Source organism: Ixodes scapularis, unplaced genomic scaffold (genome assembly GCF_016920785.2).
Source record: "Ixodes scapularis isolate PalLabHiFi unplaced genomic scaffold, ASM1692078v2 PGA_scaffold7__128_contigs__length_106722199, whole genome shotgun sequence".
NCBI classification, from domain to species: Eukaryota; Metazoa; Arthropoda; class Arachnida; order Ixodida; family Ixodidae; genus Ixodes; species Ixodes scapularis.
In genome coordinates this window covers 103,475,242-103,486,401 of record NW_024609882.1, presented here as the reverse complement: position 1 = coordinate 103,486,401, position 11,160 = coordinate 103,475,242, and the positions used below count along the sequence as shown (strand labels likewise).

General features: G+C 44.7%; 1 protein-coding gene across 1 annotated transcript in view; it reads right to left on the bottom strand.

The window, feature by feature from the left end:
* Positions 1-3,680: 3,680 nt before the first annotated feature.
* Positions 3,681-11,160, bottom strand: part of LOC8026208 — an 89,941-nt gene continuing 82,461 nt past the window's right edge. Inside the window, exon 2 of the mRNA XM_040212193.3 lies at positions 3,681-10,552. Coding sequence (XP_040068127.2) covers positions 9,596-10,552 — 957 coding nt within the window. The 3' untranslated portion in view covers positions 3,681-9,595. The remainder of the gene's footprint in view (positions 10,553-11,160) is intronic.

Genomic DNA, 11,160 nt, shown 5'->3' with positions numbered 1-11,160 from the left:
CGAGCCACTCCAACCGCGTAATAAACAGACATATTTTACACAACCTCATTTTGACTTTTAAAATCGATAAGACAATCTGTGTCAGTTCAAAATCAGTTAGGAACACAAGAAGCTATCATAGTTTATCTCTTACTGAATATAGATGTCACAATTATTGTTTCATGCTTTAATTTGGCCCAAAAACTGTTAGATTAAAAACAATTGGCTTTCCGAGATTGTAAATGCCGCGTATCCTCACACATTCGAAGCATCACTCTTTTCAGTGTTTAAATAAATGTTTCAATCGTCAACATGCGCGAGGCTGCTGATGTATTAAGCCTTTTTTGGTTCTTTTGATATTAGTTATTTCCGGATTTTATCTTAAAATATTAATTTCAGAATATAATTGAAAATGATCTGCCACTTTTTAAGTATTTAAATCTACTTGCGTGTGAACTGTCTGTGTTTGCTCATTAATTGCGCCTGGCTATTCCTACTGTTAGGGCTTGCTGGTTTCTGTATTATCAAATCTTTCTTTTGTAGTGTTTTTTTCAAAATGTACTGAATTTAGAACTAATATTTGTACGCAAAGTGGAAATGTGCCTGATTTATTTGTCCTGATTTTCCCTTTCTTTGTTTATGTTATCTTTGCTTTTGTATGTTCTGTACCCCCAAAAGGAGCCCAATTCTACACCACTTTCCATGAGAAAGTAGTAATATCTGGAAATAAATAAATAAATATGGGACCCTCTGAGTTTGTGGGGTTTTGTGGGACCCATAAGCCAGGTGTCTACCTCGGTATAATACTTGGCTATTTTCGCAGCAGAAGAGCTTATTTTCTTTATCTTGATGCCGGACTAGCCAGGAATGCTTAGATATGGAAACACCGCAAACGATCTCCTCTCGGGCATTGGTGTACAATGTACATCTGGTGACGAAAGTTTGGGTATGTTTTATTTGTATTTCACCGCGAACTTATTATATTTAAAAAGTTTAGCCGTATATTTGGAACATTCATTTGGCGTTGAGTTTGGGAACCGATGCTCCGGGACAATTTATTTCTTTGTGTCCGCCATTATGGGTTTGGTTGTCAAATCTTTTTGTTCTTAAGGTGTCGTCACCTTTCCTGTTCTTTTACAAATCAAGCTCACTCTTTTATGCACACATTAAATTACATTAACACAACAAAACAGAAGTATCACCTTCCTTACTTTTTGCCGTCGTCCAATTCCAGTGAAGTGAAGACCCTCGTAAATTAATCTGAAAGAGGTTGCTGCATCTTTTAATTTCCTTTGAGCGAGATTCTCGTTGGATCTATCAGTATAAAATGATTCTTATAAAACCACATCGAAAGCCTTACCAGATATTGCCTCTACAGATATCGCTTCTTCATGGGGCAGTGGGCATGACGTTCTTTCGCGTGTGAAGAAAATATATCTTTCTTCGTCCGCAAAAAAAAAAAAGAAAGATTCTTAATTAAGGTGCAAAACTCCGTGACTGCAGAAAATTGGCATTGGTGCGCCATGATACAACTATGACTGGCTTCGCAAAAAAACCTAGAACTATTGAGCTTGAGCTGCATATTTTTCGAAGATGCCCTATTTGTTTTGTTTGTTTTTATTTTCGACCCGGGGGGGGGGGGGGGGGGGGGGGCGGGAGGAGTGTACTCCAGCAGACAATAAAAACACAAATGTTCAGAAGTTCAAGTAGGGCTGGACGTGTCGCGTTTGAGCGGTGGCAAGGAGAAATTAAGCCTCCCGTATGTCATTTTTAAAAACTAATATTTTGTAGTATTCGGAAAACCAGAAAGGAAGTTCGACACTCCAACTAGGAGGTAAACCAAGTGCGTGTGAAATTTCGTACTCACGTTCAACAACTTGAACGCGGCCTACAAACTCACGAGCCTATGCCGGGGTGGGTCAGCATGTTTGATTCGATAACACATATGCGAAGGTCTCAGTGTGCACCACAAAATGAAGTGGGAGTGTGTCGTAACACGCGAATCGACCCGACAAAATTAGGTCGTGCGTATGTTTATACACCCTAAAGCTTGGTCTACCTCAACGGGCGACGACTCCCCCAGCTGTAGATTAGCAATTTTGCCAGTGCAGTAGAGCCGCTAGCCTGGGGTCTTTAACGTGCACCCCACAGCAGTGATACACGACCGCACGCCGGTACGTTGCACATCCAGATCGAGACGGGCAGGGGTGGGGATTGAGCCCAGGATCCTGGGATCTGCAGCGCGAGCTTTCGCTCCACATGCATGCTCCGACTTTGAGTGCGCTAGCCCACTCGGCCACCGATCCCCCCAATCGACCCGACAATTACCCAATGTACAGTGTTTTCAATGAAATCATGAAGAAGTGCGTTGTCGGCACTTGTTTCAAAGCAAGCGCATCCACGCTTTCTGAAGTGCTTTTCTGGAATGATTAATTTTTATCTGACGCTCATCCGTTAGAAGAATCTGCTTACATAAATCCACTAGGAGCGAGTCATCCGACAAAATCTGCAGTAAAAGTTAAAGCGCCACAAAATAACGACAAAAGTAGATAAAGTTCGAATATCATAACGAATAAAAGACAACAATACTCCTTTCCTTACCAGATAGGCAACAACCTCTTGGAACAAGTTTGTGAATCCAAATACCTCGGCCTCAACATAAGTCAAAATTTGCGTTGGGAGTCGCACATTCATTCCACAACTAAAAAGCTTTAAACAAACTGAGTTTCCTTAAACGAGTTTTAAAATTTCCGTCTCCTGCCACTAAATTGTTAGCCTACAAAACTTTAATACGTCCTACGCTGGAGTACGCCAACGTCGTCTGGTTCCCCCTCACAGTTTCCGGCATCAATAAGGGAGAAAAAGTTCAGAGAATTGTTGCAAGGTTTATTTGCAAAAAAATATAGTTGCAAGTCTCTCCCTCTGAAATTTGCAGGCCCAACTGGGTCTCTCCTCTCTAGAAAAAATAGCGAAAATGGCCAGACTTAAATTTCTATATGGATTAGCCAAGGATCACTTTAACCTACCAAAAGAAAATTACCTTATCCCTACAAGCAAATGATTAACACGGTACAATCATGGCAAGCTTTATGAGGAGGACGTCACTTATAATAACTGTTTTAAATTCTCTTTTCTTCCCCAAATCATTAACGAATGGAACCAGCTGCCTCAAAATGTTGTTCAATCTTCTTCTATTGACATCTTTCTCGATCACGCAGATGTTTACACTTCGTGACGAACTAATATTTTATGCTGTTTTTTTAAAAGTGCAATGCATCTATTGTATGGAAGTTATTTACTAATTAAAATTTTTCATTCTTGACTTTTATATTTGCGTTGAATATTGAACTGCAGATTGGGTGTTGAATATATCTTTCTGCTTGTAAAATTTCAAACTGTACCACCCTACAACAACCCCGAATGGGGTTAGTAGTATTGGAAATAAGTAGATAAATAAATAAATAAATAAATAATAGTGGTGTAATAGCTTTGTATAGATCGTGTTCTTTTATTCTTTTTGCTTTAGAACTGTGACAAAAGTTTATAATGTTCGAGACTTCTTATGAGCAATTTGGGAATTAAATCATTTACTCGCAATATTATCAAGCTTAGTGCCGCTTGATGATGCAAAATCCAAAGTTTGACGATCTAACTTAAAAGGACAGTGCATGCTAGTAACACAGAACACCTCTGACTTCGCTTTGGTTTTCATTTATTGCTTCCAACAAAACAAGGACGCGACGCATACACCGAGGAAATGATACAGTCAACTATGTACACAGAGAAACACTCAAAGCGCCGTTATTTCTTTGGTCAGCGGCATCCTCAATCCTCAGGTATACAACGCTCATCTCCAAAAGACATCTTATTGAGACTAGAATCAAAGCGCGACACTATGCACACATACGGAAGTTGTCCACTTCGTGGCATACCTTGTGGACAGCCGGGCTCAGCTGGCACCTTCGTAAATAAATCGGTGCAAATTTCGATCGACACGGTCGAACTGGACCGAAAAGTGCGAGCTATGCTGTAAGGTCACGAATAAGAAAAGGAGCAAAAAGGAAACTGACGTTATCACGGTCGGGTCTATATTTACTGATTGTGATAATAAAATATTGTGTTTCGAGAGGACAACAAATGAGAATTTTGGAATCCTGTTCATGGTCTACTCAGATGGCAGTTCAGTGCAATGGACATCATTGCGTATTTTTTTTTATTATAGCAGTGGCTCAGATCCAGCAAAATTTGTTATGTGAAACGAAGTACTACGAGTGCTAGTTCGTCTGCTTCATTTACAGAGGTCGTGGTGACGTCAGAACGCTGAGCTCTGATTAGCTCTGATTGAAGGATAGTGGGTAGACCGCAAGGCAGCTTGCTTTGAGGTCTACCCGCTAATCTTCAACCAGAGCCAATCAGAGCTCGGAGTCTTTTTGACGTCACCGCAACTCCTCAGCAAGAAGCAGACGAACTTCCGCTCCGCATGCTTGGTTTCACACAACGTTACTGAAACACTCAGTTGGGAAACTCCCATAGAGACAGCTTTGAAAAAGTGGCCGCAATCTGTCTCCGAGCACCGAGCTAATGACGAACACAACGCCACCATTTCTCCCGCAGCGGCCACTGGAGGAACTGCACGTGGCTTCTACTTTGGCTTTAAGAACAGATACAGCGGGCGAGGTTACAGGGGTGCCATCCCCGTCCCCCCGGCGCACACGCCGCGTCCAACTACCGAAGTTAAAATGCACCTAGGTCGGGACGCGCTACCTGAAAGGACCGCTGAGGCATGGTTGTATAAAAACATGATTAATTGTTCCGCAAAGCCTTGCAAACTAAAGATTATAAAACATCACGCTCCCTTCATTTGGTACAAAACTCCAATAAATTTCATACAAAAAGAGTCTTTTCCGTTTGTTTTTACGCAAAAACAGGCTTTCAAAAAGCTCAAGGTGACCACAGTACAGACAAACGATAAAGAGTGGCGCTGTTGTCGCATTTAGCTCGGTGTCGGTGGACACCAGCGGCCCAGGTTTCGACGGCGAGTTTCCCAACTGAGTGTTTTAGTAACGTTGGTTTCGCAGTAAGCCTGACCGCAGCCAACGCTTCGACCAGATAGAGCCAATCAAGCAGCGGCAAACATGTACCGTCATGGCGCTTTTCGTATTTATGCGTGCGCTGTCAGCGGCGTAGTTTTGTTACGTTAGCTGCCACAAAGTCCCATGGTGCGCAGAATACGGGCGCTCGAAGCATCTTGGTCTGGCAATGGAATACGTGCGCATTGTTGATGGCAGGGAGAGACAGCAGTCACTGTGCTCCCCCGGGACATTCGTGCGCGTGAATTCATTAAGATTTCCTTAAAGCAAACTTCCGCCCCATTTTCTTTTGAACGAGCCAGCGCCCTATCCAGTAGGAAACGAGCTCGCGTAAATAGAAAGAAAAGGGATGACGGGAAGCGCTGGGCCATTTTGCAATAAGCCCCGGACTCGAATGCTATATTTAGACTAAACCGCAGCGCTCCTCCGGGCCTGAAGCGACTGAAGAAGCGCCGCTTCAGGATTAGCCACACTTCAGCAATACCAGTGCGTACGATCAATGCTGCCAGCTGCTAGAAGCTTCTGCTGACGTGCCCAAGGACAAACGCGAGAATTACTTTCCGTCGTCGTGCTAGCTAAAACAGTCCATAATGGGGTAGTAGGATACCACGATGATCTCCGTGAACCATAGAAAGCCTCTTTAACGTCGCACATCAGAATTTGACAGTCGCCAACGGCTCCCGTGCGGCTCTAGGCAAAAATATGATGGCGGCCAGGAATCGTTGTCACGTGACTCGAACATACAAATGACCGTCCTTGCGACGTCTAAACATGGAGGTAAAGAGTGTCGACATCCTGAGCGTAGTTTTCTATTGGCTCTAACGAGGGTTGTCCCTCTTCAGGCGTTCGAGTGACTGAGTATACTGCGAAGTGATATGAAAGATTTCAATGTGATGTCCAGAGCAGGCTTCCAGACATCAGTTTTGAATGGAGGTTCATCAGGCTGTAATGTATTTACACGAAACGGGGGCAGAAGGAGAAAAAAGCTTCGACAGTGGTAGAACAGAAATAGGCACAGGCAGCGTGTTTAAGCTGGTCTGTCTGTTCCGACTTATTTTTTTACTACTGTGAACGTTTTTTCCTCCTTCTGTCCAAGTCTGGGTTAAAACATAATGGTGAACTTCCACCAGCTTGCCTGCGTACTGACTGCATTTTCGTACACCAGATTAGTTGAATGCCCAACCAAATACCCGCGGGATGCAGCAGGTCGATAAGTGGACAGACCTTCTTCTAGACTCCAAGGCGTACTTTTAGGTACAAACGTATGGAGGTGCTGTTTAAGGAATTACGGTAAAATAGTAATGACGGTACGGCTAGCTAACATCATGATAATAAAAAGCGAACGATGTGAAATACTGGAACAGCATTGTCGGAAGCGTTCCTCTGATGCGGGCACAGAAAAAATGCTCTTGACGTTTCGCTGATCGTGGCATTCCGGTACTTTCAATGTCAGTATATTAGATATTACCGTGGTTAGTCTCATCTCGGTAAAAACTACACTGAACGACGCTAAAATAAACTGTGCAAAACTTGAAAAAAAAAATAGTTTGGAGGGATTGATACTTAATGCAATAAATGAGCCGCACAATAAATATAAAAGAAAACACTTTCATTCGGAGGCGCCTATCAGAGTCTGCAAAAACGTACTTTGATAACTTGAGTCATATATTTCATTCAAACATTGCATCCAGAAAGTTGTTCGTCTTTTGCTCAACTTTCAATGACTCTTAGCGAGCCAATAATATTGGCCAAATAAGGAACGTGACCGCTATTTATGTAATTTCGTCCGTTTTCAAGTGCCTCACTCCGAAACGAAGAGCAGCGGAAACGCCCCTGCGGACTGATTTCTGTCAAGGTGAGAAGGTGAGCGTTCTAGGCTGCTGATCGGACGTGGCGCCACAGCTTGTGCGTTATCAACCTTTTATACATATTTGACCCGTTCATGAGCTCACAATCCGGAAATTATTTGGTGAGAACGTCTCACCAACATGCAAATACCAAGGGAAGTCTCGCGGCCTCTGATGTGATTGCCCCTAATACTCCTTCATCCACCGGTCGATGGCACCTTATGTTCGGCAGCGGAACAACTTAAGGTTTGCGACGGGAGCGTTGGTTGTCAATGACTTCCAACGTGAAATAGCAGAAGATCACAACGTCAGCCTGCGTCTAATCTCACGACACCGCAGAGCTCGGATCTATGAGCAGACGACGTACGATGTTTTCTCGATTTATTTCAGCCTGCGAATGAGGCTTAGTAGCAGACGAACTGCGTTCTTCGCTCTCGTTAGCAGACGAAACCGTCCACGAACGCTACTTTCGCCAGCTCCGGGAGAGGAAAATTAGATCTCGCTCTGGCGGTGGTCGAAATTGGACCCCGGGGCTCCATTTCTCGTAGCTCGCCAAGTAATGATTAAGTGTGGTATACCGGATGTGGGTATTAACCGGACGTCAGTGCTCCATATTGCAGTACAATTACGTGAGTAGATTCTTATCGTGCGATAAGACGGACAATATTTAAGGTGGAAAAGTCAAAGTAGTCGTGTCGCTGTTCACAGAGGGAATCACGCCATGACATAAGATGACCTCTCTCCGCTGTCAAATGGAATTTGGTCAGTGCGGTACGACTGGTAACCTCGGGCAGTTAACGTATTACAGCGATGATAGCCAATTATTTCATAAGTTATGACCAGCAGAAGCGGAGTATGAGCTAAAGTTTAGCAAGTGTTCCTAGGGTAAGCTCACGAGATCAGGACAAGACAGGGAGGCCAAAAGCTATGGCGGCGATGACAGACAATTTGACGTCTCGAAAAGTTTTAACTTTGATAATAGCTTGCTTTAAGCAAAGTTAACTCTAGTGTGCGCATATGAATGACCCAATGGTTAGCTGATCGTCGAGGGTTAGAAAGCTCAATTTAATTACGATGCAAGTTTTCATTTCTTCTTGTATGACCGGAATATGCGAGCGTTCGCGGCGCTATCCTTAGCCAAAAATAGTTGCCACGATCTGATGTCAAAATTACAACAACATTGATAGCACCCAACATGTATAAAAATATTCCGTATGTACAAGATCTCGGTCATTAATAACTTATGCTTCAACACACGTAACAAATTCACATATATTAAATAACTAAGCAATATACAAGAATTAGTACACTCCATAATGTAAAGCAGATTCATATAAATACCTTTGAACACATTGTCAATTCACATCGGTTTGGTACATATAGCTGGAGCGAGGTCCGCAATGCTATAAAGTTCAAAAACAAAAATATCACATGGTGCGATATTGCCTGAGATTTCGCTATTTCAATGTCGCTCATGCTGAAAAAAAAAAAAAACGCAAGGAAAGTTGTGATACTGAACACCAAAGCTGCAAAATCGGAGGCGAAATCGCACCATGGGTAAAGCGGTACGCCGCCGATTTTTGAGCTACCTCAACTAACTATATTTTCTGACTCCCCGGCCTTTGCCCTTTCTGGTATGCTATTTAGTATCGTGAAATTCATAATAGTTATTGCGAAATCGGCAAATGAAAATGATCCAAAAACCAGCATTCAAATATACCCGCCCTTTTCAGGGCCGTGACGTCAGTGGAAGGTTAGCTTGCCAGTCGGGCGAGCAGTCTAAAAAATAGAATATGCCAATCATTTGTTCCGTGCTGGAGCGTGGGAACTGGAGCGAGCTTCCAAAGCATTCATTTGACACCCTGAAACTGCTTCGAATCAGTTGGGAACAAATTCTACAGTCCAAAGAGTGAACCCCTGCACTTCCAATGACGTCACTTTTTCATTGTTGCCAGTAGAGACTTTCAGTTTGAAAAACACGGTTAGGACGAAATTGTAAATTCAATAACTTCGTGAAAAAAAATTATTTTGACCTAATATTTGGGATACTATTTTGGCGATGTTTGGCGAGTTTAGCAAAATTTCAAGCAAATCGGGGACCATGAAGAAATCGGCGGAGGACCCCTTTAAGATTTGAATGAAAGTGAATGAATTGTGTCTGATGGCTGACTGCCGCCAATACATTGACCATCGGCAGTGTGCCACTGCATGCTGGTGTAAAATGGCAACTACTACATGATCAATATTTCACTTCACTGCAGCTTTTACGTTTATGAATCTCGAGCTACTACCCGAGAAAAATATGACCCTAGTTTTTTCTTGTTCACCTCAGTTACGCGCTGTTATTCAACAAACGAATGCAGGGACACTGATAATGAATCCCACGGAGGTGTGAGAGTAAAATGCTCGTCTTGAAAACACAGGCATTTAGACAACACCTTACCGCACACGACTTGAACAAGTTGCGTGACATATTTGAGCACTGAGAGTTCTAATGGTAAACAGAGGCTCCGAGTCAGGAGCGATTCGGCACAGTCCATCAGCATATTTGTTTTACAGAATGCGTTGACACGAGCATTCATTGTCTCTTGAGACCCAGACTCGCATCGGTTGCCGGTCAAGGAGTCAGGTGATCACCGTGGTCAAACACGCCACTCTGAGGCACAGCGTTCGGGCGACTCACATGACAAACAACTTGAAAGTCAGCTTGCCGTTACCGGTCTGATCCAGGTTCTTAGCCCAGAAGCGGCAAGTCACCCAGACCTCGGTCTTGAGCGGCGGATTGGGAAAGTGCAGCATGAGGAGCGGGGGTAGTCGTCCTTCCCTGGCCGGGAAAAACCGCACCGGAAACCCGTGGTACGGCGAGTAGCGGATGTCAATGTCCCTGTTGATGTGCTCGCTCTTGCAGCTCACGAAGAGCAACCCCGGGTCATACCCGGCCCGAACGTCCTCCGGTACCGTCGGGGAGGCAAGGTCTTCTTTCGTGAACGGCTGTGGCGTCCAGTCCTGCACCTTCCGGAACACCAGTGCCACGCAAGGAGCACCGGTCCTATAGCCGAAGTGGTCGGTGGCGCTGCAGTTCTCGCTCACCAGGCCAACGGGAAAAGAGCAGGCGCCTCCTGGATCGCAGGGGCCTTTGGTCCTGTAGCTGTCTAGGAGACTCTGGAGCTGGCGGGACTGGGACTGCCAGGCCGCCGGACTCTTCCGGTGGACCACGATGGTGTTGGTTCGGTCCACGAGGTTCTGCGGTTTGGGCACCACTTCGACGGCGGCGTTGAACTGAAGTTTTCTATAGCGCTGCGGTCTGGGCGCTTGCATGACGTGCTTCGAGAGGAGCACGGCGGCAACGACCACGGCGACGATGATGGCGGTGCAGATGAGGGACACGAGACAAACGAAGGTGACGATGCGGCGCGCCGGATTCCAGGGTGGGATGGACGTCTGGCTGGACGGGGGTGACGGGCTAGGCGCGGACCCGTGTGTCGCGGGCTTGAAAAGCCGCCCCACGTGGAGCTTGAGGTTGGACACTGTGCCCATGGGACGGCTTGGGGAATCCGACGAGTTGAAGCAGCGAAGCTGGTGAACGTCTTCCGGGGAAGGCATCGGGGATGGCACGTGGCTTTTCAGGCAGGGACACTGCGGAGAGTTAGACAAGAGGAGAGGTTTTAAATATAGCCCCCGCATAAAACTGGACACATGCCTGCTACCGCCTTCGGCTTACAAAAGCGGCAGTGTAATTATTCGCTCGTTCTGTAAGTTGTGCTTACGATTCCTAAATGGCATTAGCCTTAAACGTTTTTATTTTCTGTTGAAGGAAACGTGGGAACAATCAATCCGTACGTCCGTATTTTCTAAACTTTTTTTACCGATGAATGTATTTTATAAATAAGGCTGATTGATTGGTTTATTACAAAAAAGGGTCATTTGGCCTATTATATCAAATGTAAAATATGAATATTAAAGCACAAATCAGGGGCAACACTAGCATTCAGTAACGCTATTGTGGCGGAGTTGGCAACCGGGATGGGCTGGTGGTCTGACTCCCAGAGATTTACGGACGGAAAAAGTGTGCGCTCCTTATAATTTCTAGAATCGCGTGATACTGGCCAATGTAAAAACTATACTCCGTTTCACTTTAATACCCTTGTTACACGGGCACACTTAACTGCAGTTACGCTAAGCCCCAGTTAGCGCGCAATATTTGCCGACAACACTCTGCGGCTACGCACTCAAAGCTACGGCCG